Here is a 27,412-nt window from a genome sequence, read left to right as displayed (position 1 = left end):
ATCTTCTATGCACTTATTTACTCCACAAAGTCTGCAGCTACCAGGACTGTGCTGGGCAGAATCCTCTCAGTCTCCCACGTGGGCACAGAGGCCTAAACACTTGGGCCATTCTCCATTGCTTTCCTAGGTACATTACCAAGGAGCTGAGTCAGAAGTAGAGCAGCCGAAACTCAGACCATTGCTGTGTGGGCTGCCGGCACTCTAGGCAGCAGCTGTGCCGCCCCTAAACTCAGACCATTGCCATGTGGGCTGCTGGCACTCTAGGCAGCAGCTGTGCCGGCCCTAAACTCAGACCATTGCCGTGTGGGCTGCTGGCACTGTGGGCAGCAGCTGTGCCAGCCCTAAACTCAGACCATTGCCGTGTGGGCTGCCGGCACTGTAGGTAGCAGCTGTGCCAGCCCTAAATTACTTTCAACCAAAGGCCTCTGTGAGGCAGATTTACCAGATTCACTGTCCTAGTTGCATGTGACCCTGGATGGAACAGCTTTGTACTGTCTTGGGACACCAGGCAACCATGGGATGAGATCAGTTATTTTGCTTGAGGACTTCGCTTCTTGTACAAATCAATAGTTGTTCTTAACTCCTGACCAAAAGATAGCCATGTGCATTATTTGTGTCTGTGTGTGTATTCATATATTTTAAAGATTTATTTGAAATGCAGAGTTAGAGAAAGACAGAGATATACTATCCACTGGTTCACTGAAATGGCCTCATAGGCCAGGACTGGGACGCGTGGAAACCAGGAATCAGAAACCTCTTCTGAGTCTCCCAATTGAGTACAGGGCCCGAGCCCTTGTGCCATCCTCTGCTGCTTTCCCAGGCGCATTATAGGGGGCTGGGGGCATTTGAGCAGCCAGGACTTGGAACCACCTTGCATGGGATGCTGTTGTCACAGGTAGCGACTTAACCATCGTGCCTCACTGCCAGCCTCTGTACATATATAATATAAATTTCTAAAGACATTTTAGCTGTAATTTTGCTTACTGTAAAATGAAATTTTTAAAATTTTCATTTGTTTGAAATGAAGATAGAGACATAAAAAAAATCAACATCTTCCATCTGTTATTTTACTCCTCAAATGCTCATACAACAGCCAGGGCCGTGCCAGACCAAAGCCAGAAGGCCTGAACTTAATCTAGGTCTCATGTGGGCAGAGCCCAAATACTTGAGCTAAATTTCAAAGCATTGTCAGGTTTCCAACCTAGGCATGCTGATATAGGAGGTAAGCATCCTTTTTTTTTTTTTTTTAATTGACTACATTGCATTATGTGACACAGTTTTATAGGCACTTGGGATTCCTCCCTCCCCTCCCTAACCTCTCCCCTGAGGTAAACATCCTAATGCCAACTTATCACTGTGCCACTTGCCCATGTATTATATTTTCATCCATACAACTAAGATGATTTTAACATGGAAGCTGCTGACTGAAAACTGAATAGTACTTTGGGCCTGGCACAATGATTCAATGGCTAACTTTGCAAGTGCACTCACCTTGCAAGTGCTGGAATCCCATAGGGGTGCCAATTCATTTCCCAGCTGCTCCACTTCCCCTCTAGCTCCCAGCTTGTGGCCTGGAAAAGGTTTAGGACCCTGTATACCCACATGGGAGGACCCGGAGGAAGCTCCTGGTTGCTGGCTTTGGATTGGCTTGGTTCTGGCTATTACAGCCATTTGAGGAACAAACCAGCAGTTGGAAGGTCTTTGTCTCTACTTCTCTCTGTAAAATCTGTTCTGTCTTTCCAATAAATAAATCTTTAAAAAAAAAAAAAACGAATAGTGCTTAAACATCTCAAGTTTATACAAAGGAAGTTCCAATACTAACAAATGTCCTGTTTATAAGTAGATCCTCTTCCGGGTCTCCCATGCAGTGCAGGGTCCCAATCCTTGGGCCATATTTTCTTTCCCAGGCCACAATCAGGGAGTTGGATGGGAAGCAGGGCCACCGGGATTAGAACCAGTGCCAGTATAGCATCCCAGCATGAGCAAGCCAAGGACTTCAGCTGCTACGCTACCGCACAGGCTTTCTAAGCTGAACTGTGCTTACCTAGAAAAGTAGATTGTATTTACCTACAGGGTTTTCTCTTGTTAGCTTTAGATGATCAGTTTTCTAATCAGCTGAAAGAAAGGTGCTGATGTAACTGGATGGTGAGGAGCACCCCCGCCACCCCCAACCTCCTGTGGACACATACTTCCCACACACCAGCTCTGGACAACCACACTGACTTGTTTCTGTTTTCCTCATCTTAAAAATTTCTCTGAATGCTATCCATGGTTCTTCAGTTTTTAGTGTTAAAAAGTCTTCCTTGACACGATTCAACTCTGAGAACCCTCAGTTCTTTGGGGATGGCTGTTTCTAATGCTTGTAAAAAGTGTCCTGAACTTAAGCAATGCAGTTTATATTTTTCTTTTGGCTGCTGCCTACAATGCTGTTATCCCATATGAGCGGTGGTTCCAGTCCCACCTGCTGCACTTTCAGTCCAGCTCTTTGCTAATGTACCTGGGAAAGCAGCACAAGATGTCCCAAGGATTAGGTCCCTTCCCAAGTGGGAGGCCTGGGGGAAATTCCCGCCTCTGTCTGAAGCCTGCTCTGTCCCTGGCCTTGTGGCTTTCTGGGGAGTTAAGCACTGGATCGGAGGGCTCCCTCTCTCTCTCTCAATCTCTCTGTAATTAGCCTTTCAAATAAACAAGTTCAAGAAATTCCGCTTTTCCATGCCCTCGTGTTCAGTTCCCATCTCTGCATCACTTGTTTTCCGTTACGTTTTTCTAGTAGTCCTAATACATGCAAAGAGGTGTCTCATTGTGGTTTTGATTCTCATTTCCGCATTAATTTTTGTTTGCTCATTGGCCATCTTTATGCTTTAGAGAGATGTTTGTTCAGGCCCTTTGCTCGTTTCAAAATCGCCTTTGATATTTGCAGGGATGCTTTATGTGTTCAGGATATTAAATCCTTGTTAGATGGTAAACTTGAACATATTTGCTCCCATTCTGTGGATTGTGTTTTCATTTATGACCCATGTGTCTTTTGCAGCATTTATCAGCTTGTATTGATAATTTTAGAAAGCTTAGTATCTGTTGCCACCATTAGAATGTAAAAGCCATTAAGTTTTGTTTTGTTTTTTTTTACTCATATCCTATACTGCACAAGAGCTATTTTTTGATAAATGAAACTTCCATTTTTAATCACAGTGTGTTTTTTTACTAGTGTTTCTTTATATAGCATTAATTTCACTCATTACCATCCTTTAAAAAAACAGCTTTATTGTGGTATAGTCAGCCAACAATAAACTATGTGTTTTTAAAAACTATATAGTTTGCCAATTTTGATAAATGTATACTTTACTTATATTCATTAGGACACTTAAAGTTATCAGATAGTCCCTAGTCATGTTTTCACTCATCTGGTTTATTCTGTGTTTCCATGTCGGTATTCTGTCTTCTAAGTTAATAATCTTTTCTTCTAAATTGTTTAACTTGCTGTATCTTTCATCCCAGAGATTACGGTTTTCTGGAAATCCAGTTGAGTATTTCTGCTTGTCTGCTTCTCCTGCTCATTGGTACTGCTGGACTTTCCCCTCCCTGTGGTTTGAGAAAATCCCCAGGACAATAAACTGGGTCATGCTTGGGACTCTTGTTGGCTTCCCATCTCTTGGGGGGTCTCTCAGTTGCCCAGTGACTCGCAACTTAAAAACCGTTGCTTTCATGTATTTTGTCCACTTGTAAAAATTATTTTAGGTAAAAGGGTAAATATGCCTGTGGTATTGTACCTTGAGTATCTTATTTCTCTTTATTTCTGTCTCTCTTTGCTTTTTAGAATCTTCCCTGTTCTTTCCTATCTTGTTCATCTTCCCTTAATAATCCTTAGTATCATGTTGAGAGACCTGTTTGTTTTCTTCAGTCAGGTTTAGTTGGTGTAAGGTAAAGAAAGTCTTTCTTTGAAATTTGTGTACTAGATAATAAATAATAATAGAATTAAATAACTCAGTAATTGGGCTGAGGAGGGGATAGTGCCATCCACATTATAGGGGGAGGCAGTTTATAGCATCTAAAGATATTTATTTTACATTCCTGTGAAATTGGTCTGAGAGCAGAAGAGTAGGCACCTTTATTGATATACAGTTTATATGATCAATGTACAATTCATTTAGGATTAGAAATAAATTAATAGATATAGGCCATTATTTAAATATGAGCTAGATGTAGTTTAAGAAAATCTACAAATCTGTGTGAACACACTGTATGACTTTTTCATAGCTCAAGAAAAAGAACAACCCTAAATTGCAGTCTTACACTATTTTTTCCTTTCCTCTAGATTTACCCAGTCACAGGAAGTCGAGCTGGGTCATCATGGCAGAAGGTGGATTCGATCCCTGTGAATGTGTCTGCTCCCATGAACATGCAATGAGAAGGCTGATCAATCTGGTGAGATAAATGGGGCAGTCACAATCAGACTGGTCTCTCTCCTGTCCATCCTGTCTCTGAAAACGTTGTCTCTGAAAAAAATGTTGGAAATTCTACAGTGGTTCAAGTGATCATGGCAAAAATATTTGACAACAACTCTAGGTGGAAACAGATTATAGTCTTGATGGGAGATTCGTGTTGATGAAATTGGCCACCACGGCAATGAAAATCTGATACTTCTTGGGTAGCCTGTTCTGCACTGTGTTAATATCAATACACTGTTCTCAGCTCTGTGGAGCTTGTTGGCCTGCTAAGCCACTACGAAATCTTAGTTTCAGTTAGAATGTGATGCAAATACTACATCTAATCTCTGATATGACAAAAAAATTCTGTGTTAGGCATTTTAAAATCCATATCAATTGTTTGACAGGGGTATATTTCTGAACAAAACGTTTGGATAATCTTGTTGAATCTGTTGTAGTGAGGTTTGAACCAGAGAGTTAAGACATTCCTAGTTTACGAGCTTAAATAGAAATGTGTTTATATTATACACTATACTTGCACTCACTTGGGGAGTGAGTCATCGGACAGAAGATCTTCCTCTCTGTCTCTCCTCTCTGACATCTTAGCCGTGCATGTGAGAAAACTCCAAAAAGTTCATAGAAAGTGTATATTATGATAAAACCATGCAGGGATTTCAAAGGTTTTGTATCAAAATAAGCTTACTTTTGAAAAGAGTTGTAATAATTTATAACATTTTTGAGATGTATTTTCTGTTATCTTATTAATTTATAAAAAATGTAATAACATTTATTTTCATCTACTTGGAAGGTAGAGCAGTAGGGAGAGAGACAGAAACCTGTGTGCTGATTCACTCCTCAGAATGGCCTCTGCAGCCACAGCTGGCCAGGCTGAAGGCAGGAGCACAGACTCCATGTGCGTCTCCCCAACAGGGGAGCACTCATCTGCACCCAGAAGCTAAGTAGCAGGATTTGAAATGGCAGTTCTGCTAGGGGATGCAGGCACCCCATTTAGTGGTTTAACTTGCTGTACTGAAACATCACTGCAAACTTCTGTTTTAATCCTATTTTCAATAGAATTTTTTAAGTACTCTCATGTACACTGGGAAAAACAGGCTTAAAGAAAATAAACAACATGTTAGTAATTCTGGATGGCAGAATTTAGAATGAATATTCTCTTGTGGTTGACCATATAACTTATTCATTCAAGAAGCAGAGACAGGGAGAGGAGAGAATGGAGAGTGCTTGCCCATCTACTAATTCAGTCCCCAAATTCCCATAATGGGCACTGAAGAACTGTGCTGGGAGCCAAGAACTCAATCCACGTCTCTGACATGGATGACAAGAGCCCAGCCACTTGAAGCCAGTACTGCTGCCCCCCAGGGTATGCGTCAGCAGGAAGCTGGAAGCTGGAACAGAGCTGTTACTTGAACCCATGCACTCTGAGAAGGTACACAGGTATCCCAAGCAGCTACAAGGCAAAATGCCTACTCCTGTATTTGTTATGATTATGATTTTTAAAATATTTATTTATTCATTTTTATTGCAAAGTCAGATATACAGAGAGGAGGAAAGACAGATCTTCCATTCGATGCTTCACTCCTCAAGTGAGTACAATGGCCAGTACTGTGCTGATCCGAAGCTGGGAGGGAAGGAGCAGCCGGTTAACAAATTGATTGTCCATATGGGAATCCTGGTATTGCAAGAGACAGATGAACTAATTTAGCCATTATATATCCTACAACCAGGAAAAAGTTAAATGTAAGCCATTACTTTTCCTCTTAATGCTATCAGTACTCTTTTAAAACGTATGAAGTTTTAAAATCTCATGTCTTTGTTTTCTTCGCTTCCAAAAGAACTTTTTTTTTCTCATTCCTGTGATTTTACACTTCAGTAGAACTTTAAACTAGCTCCCAGCCTGTATTTTATAGTTTATCTGAGAGTGTACATTTTCTTGATTTGTTAAAGCTAGGAGAATTTACATTCCTGTGCTCAGGAAAGCCATGGATATCATAACTTTCTGTTAGATTGTGATGAGAGCAGTAGGGGTTGGGTTTAATATTATTTTTCTAAAAACAAAATTTGGTTTTAAAATGAATTTATTTTATTAAATCTTTTTTTTCTATTAAAAATATTCATTTAGTTATTTGAAAGGCAGAGTTAGAGAAAAAGAACTATATTCCTCCCACTGACTCACTCTCCAAATAGCTGTAGTGGGCCAAAACTGCACCACATTGGTGGCAAGGTCCCATGTACTTGGGCAATCTTCTACTTTGCCAGGTGCAGTAGCAGGGTACTTGAGCAGAAGTGAGACAGCCTGCACCTGGCTCAGCAATTTGATTGACTAATCCTCCCTTTCAAGAGCAGGCATACCGTAAAGGTGCCGGTTCTTGTCCTGGCTGCTCCACTTCCAATGCAGCTTCCTGTTTGTGACCTGGGAAGGCAGTAGAGGATGGCCCGATGGACCATGGAAGCCTGCATGGTCGTGGGAGGCCAGGCTAAAGCCAGGAGCTTTCTCCTGGTCTCTGCTGTGGGTACAGAGCTCAAGCACTTGGGCCATCCTTTTCTGCTCTCCTGTGTGCATCAGCAGAGAGCTGCATCGGAAGTGGAGCAGCCGGGGCTTACACTGTCACCTGTGTAGCCCTGTGTAGCAGGCCCCCCGGCTTTCTTAATTTTTAAAGAAATTTCCCCTCTTTGTTACCAAGATAGAACAAGAATTGCTATCAAAGGGAAGTAGAAGATTGGGACATAGGGATTGTATTGTAGGAAGAGAAAGAATAGACCCCTAATTCAGGAATGAAAGAAACAATAAAAGCCTTGGGATAAAGCTTTCCCTACTTTGAGCCTTCTGATAGCACACGCCCCAGGAGGCAGCAGGAGACAGCCCTAGTACAGGGGCCCCTGCCACCCACACTGGCAGCCTGGATGGAGTCCAAGAATCAGACTGCTGCTTGGCCTGGCCTTGATCTTTGCAGCCAATGGGGAGGTGATCCAGCAGATCAAAGATCTGTGTGTCTGTGACACTGCCTTTCAAATAAATCAAGTGTATCTTTAAAAAGTACAAAAAGAAGAACCTTAATTGAAGGCCGTAGAATTTCCTGTGCATGTCTCTGTGTATATGTAAGTAGAAAAATTGTCCATGTCCCCTCAGGCTTTCTGGACATAACAGCAGTTGCAACTTCTTTTTGCTGGTGCCTCATCAGTTCTGATAGACATTTTAGTACAAGGAATTAAATCTGATTTTCATTCAAAATTTTTTGTCTTGTCTGCAGTGTGGAATGTTAAATGATTATCATGGCATATTATTATGGGAGTGTTTTATATGTTATAAACTGTGTGTTCAAGGCTGGTATGACTGCAGTACAAAGAATGTCCATTTTGGGGTGCTCATGACAAAGCTTTTCTTGTATGTGTCCATATGATTTAATGCCATGATTATGTTACGTGAATGTTCTCAGTAAGCTATATTTTGCCAACTCCATAAATGCTTCTATGTATTGTGAAGTGTTCAAAATATTTTTAAAGTAGGTCCTATATTATGTTATAGATGCTTTTCTGCTGTAATACTGTGAAGTTTTTAATGCTTTACTGTTAAATGCTATCTAAAAGCACACAGAGGTAGGAAAATAGATATACTGTGCATCTGTTTTAATTGAAATCAGATGTCTTTTTCATGTTACTTTTAATTCCGTGTCTTATTTGATATGGGAGTATGTCCAGTGCTGAATATCAATTTGTTAGTGATGTAATAAAATACCATGACCTATGTTGAAAGATGTCAGGCCCAAACCCTGGTCTAATCCTGGCATTCTTGTAAGTTGCCTGGTGTTCTTTAAAAAAAAAAAAAAGTAAGGTATTTGTCTAAAGTTACTTTATGTAGTATTTTTTAAAAAAGATTTATCTATTTTTATTGGAAAGACAGATTTGCGGAGAGAAGGAAGGAGAGAGGAAAAGGAGGGGAGAGAGAGGGAATGAGCGTCCATCCACTGGTTCACTTCCGAAATGGCTACTCACACCAGAGCTGAGCCAATCTGAAACCAGGAACCAGGAATTCCCTCCAACTATCTCCCACATGGGTGCAGGGTACCCAGGCTTTGGGCCATCCTGTACTGCTTTCCCAGATCACAAGCAGGAGGATGGATGGGAAGTGAAACAACTGTAACACAAGTCGGTGCCCATATAGGATGTTGGTGCTTGCAGATGCAAGATTGGCCAGTTGAGCCATTGCTCCAGCCCCATGTAGTATTTGTATAAATACACAAAAATCAGTTACTTCTTTGCAAAGTCATGATGGCAGCATGGCAGGGTCATTTGCTCAGCAGTTCCGATCTCTTTGTCTCTCTCTGTAATTCCTTATCCCGGTGCTGTCTCGCTGGCCTTCCCTTGTTTCCGTAGTTTCTTTTCTTTAAGGTTTATTTAATTTATTTATTGGAAAGTCAGATATACAGAGAGGAGGAGATACAGAGAGGAAGATCTTCCATCCATTAATTCACTCCCCAAGTGAGCGCAACTTCTGATGCTGTGCCAATCTGAAGCTGGGAGCCAGGAACCTCTTCCATGTCTCCCACAAGGGTGCAGGGTCCCAGAGCTTTGGGCCGTCCTCAACTGCTTTCCCAGACCACAAGCAGGGAGCCAGATGGGAATCGGGGCTGCCGGGATTAGAACCGGCGCCCATGTAGGATCACAGCACGTTCAAGGCAAGGACTTTTAACTGCTATGCTGTCATGCTGGGCCCAGTTTCTTCTCTTCATGACAGAAATTGCAGAGGCAACAGCCTTGGCAACACTCTGTGTTTTTCTTCTCTCCTATAATTTAGGATTTGGAATGCAGATAGTCCTAATCCTCCTTTTTCTTCTTTAAATTGTTGAGCTCTTGTCTTTCACATCTTAATCCAAATAATGTAACTGAAACTCCCGTCTTCCTTTTTTTGTGTGTGTGTCTGTGTGTTAAAGCACTGTAAGTGTGTGACTTGGGAAACCCTTGGTCAAATTCATCTTTATAACCTTGATGGCATTGTAAATTGTGACTAATGTCTGCTGTCCTTAAATCAGTCACCAAGGCCTCTTGGCTCTTTCTAGCAGAGAAATGTGTACCTGAAAAGCTTGAGAGATCTCTGCGTAGAAAATGGGTCTTTGCTAGATACCTTTAAGAATTTTGTAAAATATTGGGCCCAGTGCGGTAGCCTAGCAGCTAAAGTCCTCACATTACATGCACCAGGATTCTGTTTAGGCACCGGTTCTTATCCTGGCGGCCCTGCTTCCCATCCAACTCCTTGCTTGTGGCCTGGGAAAACAGTCAAGGACAGCTCAACAGCTTGAGACCCTGCACCCATGTGGAAGAGGCTCTGGGTTCCTGGCTTTGGATCGGCTCAGCTCCAGCCATTTTGGCCACTGGGGTAGTGAATCATCAGACGGAAGATTGTCCTCTCTGTCTCTCCTCTGTATGTCTGACTTTCTAATAAAAATAAATTTTTTAACAAAAGAATTTTGTAAAATATTTATGTAGTCAGTGACTATGTTCTTTCAAGAAAAATCAACACATGAAACAATGAAGAGTAAACTTCATCCTTCACTTCTCCAAACCTCGCCTGCTCTCTGCTTATATGAATGAATTTGGTATGTAGCTTCCAAAATTGTTCCATTTACATAATATGGTTCATGTATAGTTTCCCCAATGTATTATTAATGTTTAGCATCTCCCATGTTTCCGAAGCCTTTTGAATCATGTAATTAGCTTTTGGAGTACAGCTAATTAAATCTTACTGAGTATCTTTAAAATCTTAGTTGTTTTTTTTTTTTATCAGTACCATCCAGGATGGTCCTGAATAGTTCTAGTTAATGTTACAATTGATTTTTTGCCAGCTTGGAACTGTGTTCTTAAGAAATGATGCTTCATTTTGTTTAAAAGATTAAGTAACTGATGTTGTGGCACAAACTAGAAGCCAGTATTGAATATGAGACGTGAAAACCTCCCCAGATTCTTCAACTCCTTGTTGCCATTTGATCAAATTAGCAGTTTCCTGTGTGCTGCTCCTGTGACTGTGTAACAGATTATCCCAAAACTCAGTATCATAAAGCAAACACTGAATTAGCTGATAAGCCATGCGGCCCACAGCTTGTCGGCTGCACAGAGTCTATTCTTAGCTAGGAGACTCGGAGGCTGTGGGCAAGTTCCTGCAGGCTTGCCCACTTGTGCTTGATGCTGAAACCCCAGCCCTGTCAGCCAGAATCGCTGCTGAGTGCTTTTTCCTGCGGTTGTTGGGTTTCCTCACAGCATTGTAACTTGGTGCCATGGGCAAGGGGCTGTCCTGAGAGCAGATGACAGAGGCCGGAAGAGTGGAGCAACTGTCCTCCTTTTATGACCTTGAGAACACTCAGCCCTGCTCGGGTTCAAGGGGAGAGCAAATAGATCTGGAAACACTGCTGCGGCTGTTTATGGAACACAGTCAGCCACCTTTTTCTTTCTACAAGTTTTATATGCATTTACCTGTGCATATAGTCTAACTTGGTTTACATACAAAGGTTATCTGTATGCATGTGTAGTTATATATATAGTTACATACAGACATATGAATGTTTGTGTCTACTCAAGTTCATGTTGAGCCACTAATCCTCATTGTGTTGATTTAGAGGTGCTTGGGTCATTAAGGTGGAACCCTTGCAGTAGGATCAGTCCCCTTATAAGAAGCAATGTGAGGCGATGGTGACACAGGACAGGAGCTGCAGTCACCAGTGACTTCATCTTGGCCTTCCTGGCTTCCAGAATTATGAAACTAAGTGCTTGTTTCTTCTTACCTTTTTTTTTTTTAATAAGAAATTACTTTTTTTTTTTTTTAAATCAGAGCCAGATTTACTGAGAGAGAGAAAAACAGAGAGAAAGATCTTATGTCTGCTGGTTCACTGCCCAAGTGGCCATAACAGCCAGAGCTGAGTTAATCTGAAACCAGGAGCCAGGAATCTCTTCCGGATCTCCTACATGGGTGCAGGGTCCCAAGGTTTTGGGCCATCCTCTACTGTTTTCCCAGGCCACAAGCAGGGAGCTGGATGAGAAGTGGAGCTGCCGGGATTAGAACTGGCTCCCATATGGGATCCCAGACACATGCTAGGCGAGGACTTTAGCTACTAGGTTACTGCACTGGGCTCTTAAGTGCTTGTTTTAAAAGCCACCTAATCTGTATCTGTAATTGCAGCCTAAACTCAGATATTGGTACAGAGAAGTAAGATGCTGCTATGACAAGTAGCTGCAAATGTGAGCATAGATACATGCTGGAGGAAAGTTTAGCTGTATACCATAATAAGCTAATGTTGCTGTGAAAAGGCTGTTGGTGGAAACATGGACATGAAATGCAGTTTTTGAAAGGGCTTAGAAAAAATAGCAGAAGAGAAGACGTGCACTTAGAGAATACCTAAGTCATGTGCAGGTTTTGGTGCAGCGAGGAACGCCAGGCCATTTTGATGCCATCTCAGATATAAATGAAACACGTTATTGCAAGAAAGAAAAAGTGACATTTGTTACAAAGTAGCAAATAATGTGATTGAATTCTGTTTGTGTTCTAGGTTTATGAAAGGCATAACTTGTGAGCCAGGAGGTTGGGTATTTAGCTGAGAAGATTTCTCTGTTTTCAGAGAGGCGTGGTTCCTCTTGACTATTCAAACTCTGAAGAGAGAAATTAAATAGAAAGAAACCAGAACTTAAAGATTTAGAAAATTCCCAGCCTGTGATATTCTAGACTGTGAGAGAACATGTTCAGAAGAGAATCCCAAGATTGTGGCTGGCTGATGAGACCCTGCAAGACACTGGGTGTGACAGGAAGGGAAAGAAGACTGAATGGGGTGAAGGTCAGCTGTCCTTGAAGGCAGGGGAGAATGACCCCACAGGTGACTGAAGAGCCATCATGGAGCAGGCGGCTAAGGAGCTTCTGATCCAAGACCTAGAGGGTCAGCAAGCCGTGTGCTTGGGCCTGCTTTCAGTGTCTCCTAGCTTCAGTAGCCACAACTGACCAAGACATTTCTCCGGTTTGGTTGGTTCTGTTTTTTTATTTACTTTGTCTTCTCATGTTAGCAAATTAGAGGCTGATTTTTAATATCTGAGAATATTGAATTTTTATCTTTTAATAGTGCAAATGGTATGTTGAGTAAAGCTTGAAATAATGTAGAAATCCAGAGCAAGATATTAACATCCACGATCCTGTTGCGCCCTGCTCATGGCCACTCTTATTTGCTGTGCCAGAGGTCACATCAAGTTTATGAACCTTCTACACATTTTTGTGCACGTACATACCTTTTTATATAATCAAAATGGACTGTAACTTAAGGGTATGGCTTTAACCTACACTGCTACTTGTCCAGAGGCAATAAGTTACATGGTGATTTTTGGTTCAATAAAGTAATTAACTTCAAATTCAGAAGTTATAGGCTTATGAAAAGTAAATGAGAAAAGTCAAGAGTGGTTGCTCTACTAGGCTACCATTTAGGCAGTGTCAGACTTTAAAGTATTGTGGCATAGTGGGTAAAGCCACTAGCTGTGATGCAAGCATGTCCATATGGATGCTGGTTTGTGTCCCCACTGCTCTACTCGAATCATGAGCCTTGCAAATGGCCTGTGAAATGGCTTCAGAAGATGGCCCAGGTACTTGGGCTGCTGCTACATATGAGAAACCTGGTAGTAGCTGCTGGCTTTGGCATGGCCCAGCTCTGGCCATTGTGGCCATCTGGAGAGATTTTCCATGTGCTGGAAAACCTCTGTCCCTTTCTCTCTGTAACTCTGACTTTCAAACAAATAAATGAATATTTTTATTGTTATAACCTTTTTTTTAAATTAAAAAATTTTAAAGCAGTTAGTCTTGTTTTAACCTGATTAAAATTTTGAAGCTTAAATTCACATTAATGTGGTCCTCAAAATTTTTTGTTTAAGATTTTATTTATTTGAAAGGTAGAATGTATAGAGAGAGAGAGAGAGAAAGACCTTTAATCCTCTGGCTTACTCTCCAGATGACCACAACAACTGGAGTTGGGCCAGTCCAAAGCCAGAAACCAGGAGCTTCATCTGGGTCTCCCATTTGGATGGCAGGGACCCAAGCACTTGGACCATCTTCTGCTCCTGTGCCAGATGATTAGCAGGGAACTGGATTGAAAGCAAACCAGCCAGCCCTGGAATCAGTGTTCATATGGGTGGCTAGCATGGCATCTGGCAAGTTAACATGCTCTAGTATAATGCCATCCCCATTCTTCTGCCCTGTAAGACTCATCATGTGTATAAGGATGTATTTTTAGGGTCAACCACTATTAGCATTTCTCATTTCTAAATTTGGATGGTAGAATTAAATGGAATATTGTATTAAACATTATGGAGAGCTATTTTTGCACATATTCATTATTGATTATTGAGTGGCAAGGAGACAGTAAAATGACATACAGTTATCCCATTTGTAAAATTATATGGATGTGGCCTGACCAGGACGCTTTAGGCCTCTGGCCTAGCATGGTGGTGCAACACAGGTATGGCTTCCTAGGACTCCATGCCATGCCCTTGGCCAGCCAAAGACCAACAGTGGGATGCCCCCTCACCTAGGACCCTAGCCTCAGGCATTTTATATATATTTTTCTTACCCCCCCAAAAATAGTGATCAGTTTCAGTATTTTTGTTCATACAAATAGGCAGCCATGTTTAATATGAAAATGACTCCTTCCTATCTGAGACTTGATTTCTTATATTAAAGCAAAGAAAATGTTTCACATATAGATAAAGCTAGCTAGTTAGACCTGACAAGTTCATGAATTCATTCTTTGGATTTGTGATTTTAAAAAAAAAAGATTTATTTTTATTGCAAAGTCAGATATACAGAGAGAGGAGAGACAGAGAGGATGATTAATTCACTCCCGTCCATTAATTCACTCCCCAAGTGACTGCAACAGCCAGTACTGTGCTAATCTGAAGCCAGGAGCCAGGAACTTCCTCCAGGTCTCCCAAGTGGGTGCAGTGTCCCAAAGCTTTGGGCTGTCCTTGACTGCTTTCCAAGGGAGCTGGATGGGAAGTGGGGCTGCTGGGATTAGAACCGGCACCCATATAGGATCCCGGGCGTGTTCAAGGCGAGGACTTTAGCTGCTAGGCCACTGCGCTGGGCCCCCAATTTTTTTGGACCCAGCATCATTTAAATGAAGACTGAAGCAGAGTTAGTCATAGCAGTTGGGAGGTGACAGCTAGTGGTCTAATGGTGAAGGCATTTGTGGAAACGCCCGCATCCCATATCAAACTAGCTAGACTCAGTGCTTTGCTTGGCTCCTGAGTTGAGCTTCCTGAACCAACTTCAATGCTGCCCATGGACCATGACAGGCATTCAGGAAATAGCCAATGGGTGAGAGCTCTTTCTCTGTCTCGGGTTAAAAAAAAAAAAAGCCTGCAGTTTGTAGTTGAGTGACTCGTAGCATAGACTACAAACTGGTTAGAGCCCAGGCTTGTTCATGAGAAGGAGGAGGAAGTAGTCACAGTGAGGACCCACGAGATCCACTCTGGGCAGGGGCCAAGGCTGCCAGGCGTGAGAAGGGAGGCTGGCCCAGCTGGGGACGGGACTCTATGGAGGAGTAGTGTGAGTGGATAGGGAAACCCTGGGGTATTTCGTACAGAGAACTAGTCATTTATAGACATCACTGAGCTGCAGCAAGTCAGACCTCAAGTCAAGGGCAGCGCTTTTGAACAGAGAACTGATGAATCTGTTGATCATTTAGGTCTCGACTACTGATTTCAGAATATACTGTATTGTTGCTGAAGATTAAACGTGGAAATCAAGTGGGAAGATTACTTTTACTCTTTGTTTGCTATTTAGGTGGTTAAGTGATTCTTGCCCGATCCAAGAGCCTTTTTATCCAATAGCTGTCTTTTTGTTTTATACCCTCTGTGATGCTGCATGGAGTTGGGGATGTAATTGGGACACAGACGTGTGCACATACAAGGGTATATTCAAAGTGTATGGAAAATAGCACAAATGATGATTTATTGTGCAAAAAATATAAGTTTTTATTAATATTCTTTTTTCATAAATTATTGAAAACCCCTCATTGTACATATGCACACAACACAAGATCTTGAGAAAGTTTGTACAAGATATACACTGTCTCTTAAGTCCATTTTCCACAAACTTCTTGAAGTACCCCGTTACCATGTTTGTGAAATGTAAGGACATTGCTTAGGAGAAGGGAGCTGGCAAATGGAGAGAATGAGGGATTTATCTTACAGCGTGTATTTATCTTACAGCGTTGTATTTCATAATTCTTGTTGTATATATATTACTTATTGTAAAACATATATATAATGTAAGCGAAATATATTTGCAGAGTAAGAGGCTTGCTGGGTCTATTTTATGACCACAGTGTCTTAATAGTGTTTTTTTTCTGATATCTTTAAAATGTATAATCTAGTATTGGTGCCTTTCCTATTTAAAAAGAGTTAATATATACAGCAGCTTATGCACTATTTAAGATCTGCTTTCTCATTCAAGTAGGACTGCTTTGAGTGGTGTATTCCTACCAGACTGAAATTGAGCATCTTAGAGAATAATTTCCAAAATGATTTATTGAGATACAAATCCCAATCATTCTCAATGAGGTGACAGTTTTCATGTCGCAGTCCCAATAGCTAATATGTCTTGGGTGTTTTTCACAAGTCACATGTCCTTACTGACTTGTACACTGAGAAGAGCCCTGCCCTGGCCCTGCCTTGTATCCAAATGCCAGCCAAGGGAATGAATGCTTAGATCGTAACACTACCCCCATTTTAGCCAGCAAGGAAGCTAAAACTTGGGTTAGAGAACCTGTCTGTGCAAGGCCTCTAAAGTCTAGACCGTTGCAGGATACACTTGAAATCTAGGTCAGTCCTGTGGCACCGTGTCTGGCCAGATCTGCCCTAGTGCTCTGTGTGACAGTGCTGCCCCAAGAGCCTCAGGAACCAGCTTGGCTTTAGTGGAGCTAGGCAATGTAGTTAATAACGAAACAGATTTCAGAAGTTGTGTGCTCATTTTCCTTATTTGCAAATGTATGAGATTTTCAATTTTTAAAGGTTGTGAAAAGCACCAGAAAATATGTAGTATGTGTCATTCATAAGAGAACATCCTGTGTTACACACAGCCTGTTTTTTTTTTCTCCCTCTCCTTTGTTTAAACATTTATTTATTTGAAAGACAGAGAGAGAGATAGAGAGGGAGAGAGAGTTTGATCCTGCATCTGCTGCCTCCCTCCCTCAAATGGCTGCAACAGCCAGGACTAGATATGGCTGAATTCAGGAGGTTCATCCTGGGCTCCCACGCAGGGACACAAGCACGTGGGGTTTTCTTTGCTGTTTTCCCAGGCATGTTAACAGGTAGCTGGGTCAGAAGTGAAAACAGCCAGGACACAAATGGAAACCTTTATGGTGTTGCAAGCTACGGCTTTACCAGCTGTGCTAGTTACAGGCCTTTTCTCTATAAATTTTCTTTTAGGGATTCATACCATGGTCAATGGGCTAATCCTCCACCGTGTGGTGCCAGCATCCTGTGTAGTTGCAGGTTCATGTCCTGGTTGCTCCGCTTGTGATCCAGCTCCCTGCTTACGGCCTGCAAAGGCAACACCTGGGAAAGCAGCAGCAGATGACCCAAGTCCTCAGGTCCCTGCACCTGTGTGGGAGACCTGGCTGAAGTTCCTGCCCCCCAGTTTCAGATCAGCTTAGCTCTGGCCACTGCAGCCACTTGGGGAAGTGGAAAGGAGGTGAACCAGCTGAGAAAAGACCTTCTCTCTGTAAATCTAGCTTTGAAAATAAAACAGATAAATCTTTTTTTTTTTCAGGTTTACGACATAAAATTTTATTGCCAACTGTTTTTGCTTTTTTTCTCACAACTAAACATATTCATTTTTATTGTTTCCTTCTAACAAAAGATCTGGAAATTTGTTTAGACAATAATAGCTAAGTACATTTCCTTCTTAAACTCTTCTGGGTAATAATAAGAATTATTATGCGTTGAAGATACTTGGCATTAGGATTATGGCTCCCGTTCTGCAGACTCACTGGAATTTTTCAAGTTAACTTTCAAATCTCCCCACAACCTTTTTTGGTCAAAGAAATACTATATTTGAAATAATCAGGGTGATACTTTACAAATCAAAAACTGAGCCACACGACTCTATCACCATGATAACTAATTTTACCAAGTCTCCTACATACATCTTGTATCAGTTTTCTACATTTGTACATATCTACAAAATGTCAACAGTAAGGAAACATTTTAAAATAATAGCACATTTAATTACATGCATTTCCCATCAGCCTATTTATATCGGCCATTTCCACTGGCTGGCAGGAGGTCCTTCCACTAATGGCTCCCATGGTTTCCACTGCATCATTTTTCTTGCCAGACTTAGTTCATTTTCAACTTGAAGAATCACCTCTTCTATTTCACCACCCTGAAGTTTATCTTCTAATTTTTTAACATCTGATTCCATTTTCACCATATTCAGCTTCTCATTTATAATCTGCTGCATATATTTTTTGTATGCTGCAGTTTTAGGCATCTGTGAAAAACATCCAGACTCTTTGCATACAATATTCTTAGCCTCTCGTGCAGATTGTTGCAAACAGCGAAGCCCACAAAACCAGTGGTCTGTGGAAACACAAAACACGGTTCACGCTGCTTGGAGGGGTTGCCATTGCCCACCAAACTCCCGGGCTAGCTCTTAGGGGCGTCCCTTGCCTCTGAGCGAAACCCCGCTGCAGCCTGCAGACCTCAGCCTCCAGCCGCCAACCCCCAACCCCTGGGACACAGGCCACCAGCAGGATCCCACGCCAGCAGTGCAAATCCTAAAACAAATAAATCTTTAAAAACAAATTTTCTTTTAAATTTATGATGCCATTGGTTAAGCTGTTGTTCGGAATGCTCACATCCCATTTCAGAGCACTGGTTCAAGTCCTGGCTACTCTAGTACCAATCCAACTTGTTAAAGTGCCTGGGAAAGCAGCAGATGATGGCTCAAGCACTCTGAGTCCCTGCTGCCCATGGGGAAACCTGACTCCTGATTTTGCTGGCTGTTGCAGACATTTAGGGAGTGAATCTCAGGTGGTCGTGCTCTCTGTTTCTCCCTGTGGCTGTCTATCACTCTGCAGATTTACAGAGAGGAGAGACACAGAGAAAGATCTGTCTTCTCGTTCACTCCCAAATGGCCACAACAGCCAGGGTTGGCCCAAAACAAAGCCAAGAGTCAGAAGATTTTCCTGGGTCTCCCACGTGGATGCAGGGTTTTCCCAGGCCAAAAGCAGTGAGCTGAATGGAAAGTGGAGCAGCCAAGACACAAAACAGTGCCTATATGTGATGCCAGTACTTGAAGGGGAGAGGATTAACTAGCTGAGCCAATGTGCTGGCTCGTAAACAAATACATTTTTAAACAAAGGCTCATCTGAGGCTGGCGTGATGGCTTAACTGGCTACTCCTCTGCCTGTGAATGCTGGCATCCCATATGGGTTCCAGTCTGTGTCCCGGCTGCTCCACTTCCCATTCTGCTTCTTGCTTATGGTCTGAGAAAGCAGTGGATAAAGGCTTAAGTCCTTGGGACCTTGCACCCACATAGGACACCTAGGGGAGGGTCCGGGATCTTGGCTTCAGCTCAGCTCAGCTCCAGCCATTGTGCCAATTTGGAGAGTGAACCTAAAGATGGAAGATCTCTCTATCTCTCCTTCTCGCTGTAAATCTGCCTCTCCGATAAAAATAAATAAATCCTTTAAAAAAGATAATCACCAGATTCTAAAATAAAATTTTATAAAAATAAAGACATTGAAACCTCTGAGTTTCTACCTCTGCTGGGATTTTCTCTACTTTGTTACTCCCTTATCCCCTCGTGATGAATTTGTTGGTTCCTGGTATCTATAACCACCATTTCTTTATGCATATTTTAAGTTGAGGAGCTCTTCCTCCCTTTCAGAGGCAGAATCTGTTTTCTTTATCTACTTCCAGTTTTTCATGAGAAGAATAATCTCATTAATTCTCTGCAATTTAGCACTTTTCCATGGGAAGTCTAATTACATATGGCTACAGGAATTTCTGTCACCAGTGATTGTTTTAAAAATCTTATTTAAATAGATGTGTCACTCACCAGTGGATTTGAAAAATACGTGGTGTAGGAAAAAAAAAAATCTCCCTCAGCTGAATAGCCACTCAAGTGTCTTGTGTTTGTAGTTAATCTTGAAGGTATGATGCATACTCTGATAGCATCCATTAAAAAACAAAACATGGCCTTTGTTGTTATGGTTGTCGTCCTCCAGTTGTGTCTCCCAGCTAACTGTACTTTCTTCCTCATTACAGCTGCGGCAGTCTCAGTCCTACTGCACAGATACCGAGTGTCTCCAGGAATGTAAGTACTGCTGGGACAGCAACAGCTGACACGGGGGCAGAATAGAGGCCATGGCACTGTATCTCTCTGTCCGAAATGATGCTGACAGCTTGCTCATTGAGATGGTTTTCAGTGGTTATTTGCAATTTATATATATGTATGTGTGTGTGTTTTTAAAAAAATTTATGTGTGTTTATTCACAAAGTCAGATATAGAGAGGAGGAGAGACAGAGAAAAAGATCTTCCGTCCAATGATTCACTCCCCAAGTGAGCGCAACAGCCAGAGCCGTATGAATTGCCTGTATTCCAAAGCCAGGAGCCAGTAACTTCCTCCAGGTCTCCCAAGGCTTTGGGCTGTCTTCAACTGCTTTCCCAGGCCACAGGCAAGGGGGCTGCTTGGGAAGCAAGGTCTCTGGGACTAAACCAACGCCCATATGGGATCCCGGCAAGGACTTTAGCCCCTAGGCTACCACACTTGGCCCAACTTACATATATGTTTTAAAGTTTTGTGTATTTTTTTCTTTGAAAGTCAGGGTTAAAGAGAAAAGGGAGAGACGGGGAGAGAGAGATCAATCTTCCTTCTGATGGCTCGTGCTTCAAATGGCCACAACAGTCAGAACTGAGCTGATTCCATCTGAAGCCTGGAGCCAGGATCCTTCTCCAGGTCTCCAATGTGGGTTCAGAGGCCCAAGGACTCAGGCAACTCTGTTGCTTTCACAGGCCTCTGGCAGGGATCTGGATGGGAAGTGGAGTAGCCAGGCCATGAACTGGTACCCATGTGGAATGCCAGGACTGTAAAAGGAGATTTACCCTGTTGAGCCACTGTGCCAGCTCCATATGCATGTGTTTATTTGGAAGACAGTTTACAGAGGAAGAAATATCTTTAATTCATTGGTTCACTCCTCAAGTGGCTGCCATAGCTGGAGCTGATCCAGTCCGAAAGCAGGAGCTTCTTGCAGGTCCGCCATATAGGTATAACAGCCCACATACTTGGTCTGTCCTCTGCTACTTTTCCCAGGCCATTACCATGGAGCTGGATTGGAAGTTGAGCAGCCGGAACTCAAGCCAGCATCCGTATGAATTGCCTGTATTACAAGCTGCAGCTTTACCTGCCATATCACAACTCTGGCCACAAACTAAATTTTCAGTTTTTAACTTGAAAAATAATTTTTTCCTTCTTAAGACTAAACCTTTATTACATTGAATAAAATTATAAAATCATAGATGGAAGTCAAAAAGTAGAGGAAGAAAATCCAGAATGTTAAAAAGGTAAATGCTGTTGGCAGCTTTGTATATTCCTTCCAGGGCTTTTGCTTGGTGAATAGCATTTGACAGGGCATTTGGAGCTAGCAGAAGTAGAACATGAAGGCAACCAAAACAGTTCGCTTACCCATTCCCTAGTGTCTGATTGGCTGGCCTGGGAACTTGTGCGTGAGGGCCAGAGAAGCCTTTGGAAGCCTTGGGTGCCTGGGAGGTTCCCTGCTCATATCCGTGAGGGTGTGGGCAGGGCTGGCGAGCTGCTCCATGTGGCGATGGTAAGAGGACAGATGAGACCAAGAGGGAACCTGCACAGTAAACCTTGTTGGGACCATTTAGAACACTCTAAAGTAGCCTGAAGAATACTGAAAGGGACTCATCAGCCAGCAGGTAAAGCCAATCTTGTGCTATGAGATCGTGAGAAGGAAAGTCTATGACAAGATGAAGAGGGCTAGCAGTGTAGAAATGCTATAGCTGTTGTTTTCTACCACTGTATTATAAATATATTAATACATATCTTAAAACTATTTGTTCACGGAGACTGGCAGAGTGGCATTGCTGGCTCATCCTCTGCCTGTGGCACTGGCAACACCGCTTCAAGTCCTGGCCGCTCCACTTCCAATCCAGCTCCCTGCTTGTAGCCTGGGAAAGCAGCAGAGGATGGCCCAAAGCCTTGGCCCTCTGAAGCATTTGTGAGACCCAGAAGAAGCTCCTGGCTTCAGTTGGCCCTGCTCTGGCCGTTGCAACCATTTGGAGAAGGAACCAACAGAGAGATCTCTCTATGTCTCCTTCCTTTTCTTTGTAACGCTTTCAAGGAAAATAAATAAATCCTTGGGAAAAAAATTTTAAAAAGGAAAACAAAATTTTCTGGCATACAACCAAGCATACTGGATATACCAAAGTTTAAATAATTCATTTTTTTAATTTCATATTGGTTTTTTTCATATTACAGACAATATTTGAGCAAAAATCCTTTGAATTCAGATGTTCAGGAGGTAAAATGTTTTTTTTCCTAGCCTATCATACCTCTTAGCTGGAACACCTTTTACAAAGCACAGATTGAACCCGGCGCAATAGCCTAGCGGCTAAAGTCCTTGCCTTGAATGCGCCGGGATCCCATATAGGTGCCAGTTCTAATCCCAGCGGCCCCACTTTACATCCAGCTCCCTGCTTGTGGCCTGGGAAAGTAGTCAAGGACGGCCCAAGGCCTGCATCCACATGGGAGACCTGGAAGAAGCTCTTGGCTTTAGATCAGCGCAGCTCCAGCTGTTGTGGCCGCTTGGGGAGTGAATTATCAGATGGATGGAAGATCTTCTTCTCTGTCTCTCTCTCTGTATATCTGACTTTGCAATAAAAATAAATTAAAATCTTTAAAAAAAAAGCACAGATTAATGAGAGGAAAAACTAAGCAAGTTATTAACATATGGAGTGCATGCAACATGGGGGAAACCTCAAAAAGTAATGCAGAGTGGTGGCTTCAAACTGGCTCATATATCTTCAACAAAGAGCTGTGAATTTTGGAAAAAAGGACAAAGAAAGGAGGTTTCCAACTTGTGCTACAGATGGTTTGTCCTCTCACAGTTCAGGTGCTGGAAGCTTGGTCCTTCCCCAGTCTAACCCCGCACTGATAGGTGGGTGTGTAAGAGGTGCGGCCTAATGGAAAGTGACTAGGTCCTTTGTAGGAAAGGGTGAGGTCCGGGTTCTGGATTAGTTCTGTAAGAGTGAGTTAGAAACTATTCCCCAGTTGAGATCTGGGATGGGTGGGGCTTTTCCCTTTGTTTCTTCCCTGACCCCAGGCACAGGGGAAAAAATGATAATATTAGTGTGGAAACAATGGTATTATCCACTTTCATCCTGTAACCCTTGATTCTTTGTACCCTAATCAACTAAGTAAGATTATTAAAAAAAAAAAAAGAAATAAAAAAATAGCTAAAAAGAAACTATCCCAGTCTGTTTATGAATAGACTCATCGCTTATATTTGACATCTTGAAGCTAAGGTCTGCTTTAGTGTGTATATGAAATTAAAGCCAAGCCACAGTAATGTAGCATTGTGAAGGGGCTTATCACATTATCTATGATTATTTTATTTTATAAACTTTGTGTGTCATTACATTTTGCAAGTATCACAACTTAGAGATAGTAGGAGCTAGGATAAGGCCTAGCCCAGAGCAGCAATTTTGTCAGACTGCAGATGCTGCTGGGTAAGTGCCACCCGTGTCTGCAGAAGGGAAGCAGCAGCAGTGTACACACGCAGCGGGACGGCACCTGCTGGCTCCTGCACTCCGTGTTGCCCTCTGTTGCTTCCCCCGGGCTTCCATCAGTCCACACGGTGTAGCTCAAGTATGCGCCGTGGCAGGTAAAACTGTTGAAAATGATCCTATATTCAGCTCTTGATGCAGTGCTGATTGCATGTGTGGTATCTGTGACTGTGCCAGCCTCACCTGTAAATCAGATACACTCCTCCTGCTGTGGGTGAAATGCCACTTCCTCCCTTGGAGGAGAAAGACTGAACGCCAGCGTGGCCGTCTGCTGAGTCATGTTGGCAGCTAGTTTTTCCTGCCCAATCCCTTTAGCTATTGGTGATGGAAATCCCTTCTGAGCACCCCTGTTTGAATTGGCTTAAGCTCTGTTTTCTCTAGGAATACTTTTCTGTATATTCTCCTGTGTGTAGCTCCCTTCATGTCAGATCAATATATTACAATTCAGTTTTATTAATAGGTTATTTTAAAAAATTAAGTAATGTGTGGTTTAGGATTGTAGGAATATGAGGCTTCACAATAACTGAAATAAGCCTTGAATAAATACATGTTCTACTCTCCAGTAGTGGTTTGCATTTTTAAACTGTCTCCTTTTGTTCTTTTTCTGCCTTTTTAATCCCTATGCTTCTATTTTGAATGGTTTGTTGTTTTCAAATTCTGTTTAATGCTTGTCCTATGAAAAGGATCATTTGTTTATTTAATCATAGAACCAACTGTTAGTTTTAAAGTTGTTAAAAACACAGACCAAACAATAAATGGAGAAATATGTGTGTTCTTATTTATACAATCTACTTGGGCTTTTGCACTTGGCAATGAATCTGGTTTTTATTATTAAAATCTTATTTTTGTTCTATTTGAATGATTGCTGAAGGCACCTGGTGGTTATTCTGTCTGCTGATTCCCTGCCATTTTTATGTTACTTGCTGTTCTCATTTGGACAGGCATTGCTGCTTACGTGTGTGGTGTCTGTGATTCCTATGCCAGCTGTCAGTCACTTCTCCTAAGGGTAAACTTTGCGGTAGCAGTTTGGCATAATGTTTAAACTCCTGGTTGGGATTGTCTGCATCCCATAATCCAGTACTTGGGTTTGATTCCTGCCTCTAGTTCATTCTAACTCAAAAGGCAAAACAACAGAGAAAAAAGAACGGAAAGAGAGAGAAATGTCTGCTAGCCCCTGGCTTAGTTCGCAAGTGACTTCAGCAATCTGATCTGAGCCAGGCCAAAGCCAGGGGCCAGGAACTGCGTTGTAGTCTCCCACATGAGACTACATGTGGCAGAGACCTAAGTATTTAGGCCGTCATGCATTGCTTTTCCAAACACATTAGGGAAATGGATTGGTAGCAGAGCAGAAGAACCCAGACTAGTGGGCTTGGTGCAATGGCTCAATTGGCTAATCCTCTGCTTCAAGCACCAGGATGCTATGTGGGCACCATTTCATGTCCTGGCTGCTCCACTTCCCGCAAGCTCCCTGCTTGTGGCCTGAGAAGACAGTAGAGTATAGCCCAAAGCCTTGGGACCCTGCACCCACATGGGAGACCGGCAGGACGCTCCAGGCTCAGTTCCAGCTTTTACAGCCACTTGATGAGTGAACCAGTAAATGGAAAATCTTTCTCTCTAAATCTGCCTTTCCAATAAAAATAAATAGATCTTTTTAAAAAATGGGGGGGGGGGCGGATTACTCAGAGTAGTGCTCCTGTGTGTTGATGCTAGCTAGCATTGCAGGTAGCAGCTTAACCTCTTGCACCACAAGCGCAGCCTCCAGCTCCTGCTCCTGACTCTAGCTTCCTGCCAGTGCAGTGGGAGACAGTGGTGGTCCGATTCTTGCCATTCATGTGGGGAAGTGGGGAAGCTGGAATGTATTCTGAGCTTCCAGCTTTGGTCTGGCCCAGCCCCAGCCATTGCAGGCATCAGGCAGTGAGTTAGTAGTTGGGAGCTCTTTGTGTTTCTCTGCTGTTTACATTTCTAATACTTTTAGCTTCTGCTTCTTCATAAAGTGAGAATCTTAAGAATTTATTTGTAACCTTTAATAATTTAATTTCATGAATACTTCTCAAATATGAATTTAGCTCTTACTTTGGCTTCCTTGTCCCAGTTCCAGGCACTCAAATATTTTCTATCCTCTTTCTGGTGCCTGCTCTGTCCCTCTCACCTCTTAACCTTGGAATGTTCCAGAACTCAACTCCTGGACCTCTTCCCTTTCTCCATGACTTCCCTTGGTGATCTCATCTGGTCTCATGGCTCACTATGTGTCTACTGATGACTGTCTTCTGGAATCTCCACCAGTGTGTCTTACAGATGTTTCAAATTCAGCATCTCCTATTTGTGCTCTGTGAGTGTCCCCCCAGTCAACCCCTCTTGTGTTCTTTGCTGTAATAGTTAAGGGTGGTTCCCTACTTCCCAGATTCCTCACCGACCCCTCCTTTCCCGACACTCTGCAGCCGCCTGATGGCAGTCACTGCCTCCAGCATGCAAGGACACTGCAGAAAATTCATGGGAAAATGGAATTAAAAGTTAAAATTCTTTTTTTTAAAGATTTATTTATTTATTGGAAAGTTAATACAGAGAGGAGGAGAGACAGAGAGGAAGATGATTCACTCCCCAAGTGAACGCAACGGCCGGTGCTGTGCCGATCCAAAACCAGGAGCCAGGAGCCTCCTCCAGGTCTCCCACGTGGGTGCAGGGTCCCAAAGCTTTGAGCCGCCCTCAACTGCTTTCCCAGGGCATAAGCAGGGAGCTAGATGGGAAGTGGAGCTGCCAGGATTAGAACCGGCGCCCATATGGGATCCTGGCATGTTCAAGGCAAGGACTTTAGCCGCTAGGCCTCGCTGCCAGGCCCACATTAAAATTATTTCTGTAAGGAAAAAAAAATCACATATTTTTTTTTAATTTATTTTAAAGATTAATTTTATTTATTTGAAAAGTTACAGGGAAAAAGGTACACACACACACACATATATACATATACATAATCCATGTGCTGGTTCACTCTAGATGGCTAGGCTAAACTGGAGCCAGGTACTTCATCCAAGTCTCCCACATGGGTGCTAGGGGACCAAGTACTTGGATCTTTAGCCGATTTTCCCAACCCATGAGCAGAGGGCTGAACCAGAAGAGAACAACCAGGACTGAAACTCATGCTCTCGTGGGATGCCTGTGTTGTTGGGCAGTAGTATTTCTGGCTACACCCCAATGCTGGCTCCCAGATGTAGTTTTTAATCAGTTTTCCCATGAATGTTTTGAAGACTCCACATATACACGAATTTCAAAATTAGAGTCATTTACTGCCTCATTTCTGCAAAACACTTCAGAGGTTTTCTGTTTAATGCTCAACAGAAGCCAAGACCCTTCTGTCCTGGAAGGCCTACGTGATCTGGCTCTTGTTACTCATATGATTTAGTTTTTTAAATACCTCATCCCACCCTTCACTCCCTGTTCACAGCACTCCAGCTCTGTTGCCCTGAGCAGTCATCGCTCCTCCTGCCCCAGGGCCTGCTTCCTGTTCCCTCTACTGGAGTGTCCTTTCAGATGGCCTCACAGCACTGTGCTTTCTTTGCATCTGTACTCCAGTATCACCTGCTCACAGAGACCTCCCTGTCTGGAGTTTCATCTGTGGGATGGACGTTGTGGGTCAGCTATTGAGGTACCTCTTGAGGTACCCATATCCCATACCAGCATGCCCTGGGTTGAGCCCTGGATCTACTTCTAGTTCCTGCTTCTTGCAAATGCACACCCTCAGGCAGCGGATAGTCCCTGCCACCCCTGAAGGAGGCCTGGATTGAGTTCTTGGCTCCCAGTTTTAGCAGGCATTTGGAGTGTGGATGCAAGTGAAGGGTCTCTGTCTAATCCTGCGTCTTTGAGGTATAGGCACTTGGAATGCCCACATACCACGAGAGAGCCAGGTTTGAGACCTGGCTCCCCTGCCTCTGAGCTAGGTTCCTGCTGATGTGCTGAGGAGGCAGCATAGTATGCTCCAGTCTTTGGGCTAGAACACAGAAATTCTAATAATGGAATGCCAGCATTTTAATTGACATTTTTATCAACTCGGCTAAAGGCTTGCCCGGAACTGCTATTCCGTTTCTACTCCCCCGCCCCCGCTAGAAACCTATGTACGACTATAGTAATAATGCATTGGGAT

At 42.7% G+C, this 27,412-nt stretch overlaps 1 protein-coding gene and 1 pseudogene across 4 annotated transcripts in view; one reads left to right on the top strand and one right to left on the bottom strand.

Annotated features, from left to right (window-relative positions):
- Window positions 1-27,412, top strand: part of SMIM14 (small integral membrane protein 14) — a 63,387-nt gene that overhangs the window by 22,607 nt on the left and 13,368 nt on the right. For all 4 annotated transcript variants that reach the window (XM_040966486.1, XM_040966485.1, XM_040966483.1 and 1 more), the window contains 2 exons: window positions 4,310-4,419; window positions 19,734-19,782. In XM_040966486.1, the coding sequence (XP_040822420.1) occupies window positions 4,345-4,419; window positions 19,734-19,782 (124 nt within the window). In that variant the 5' untranslated portion in view covers window positions 4,310-4,344. The remainder of the gene's footprint in view (window positions 1-4,309; window positions 4,420-19,733; window positions 19,783-27,412) is intronic.
- LOC121146728 lies at window positions 17,703-19,662 on the bottom strand (annotated as a pseudogene).

This window comes from Ochotona curzoniae, unplaced genomic scaffold (assembly GCF_017591425.1).
Source record: "Ochotona curzoniae isolate NIBS_2020 unplaced genomic scaffold, NIBS_Ocur_1.0 scaffold_4505, whole genome shotgun sequence".
In the NCBI taxonomy this organism is placed as follows: domain Eukaryota; kingdom Metazoa; phylum Chordata; class Mammalia; order Lagomorpha; family Ochotonidae; genus Ochotona; species Ochotona curzoniae.
This window is presented reverse-complemented; position numbering and strand designations above follow the sequence as displayed.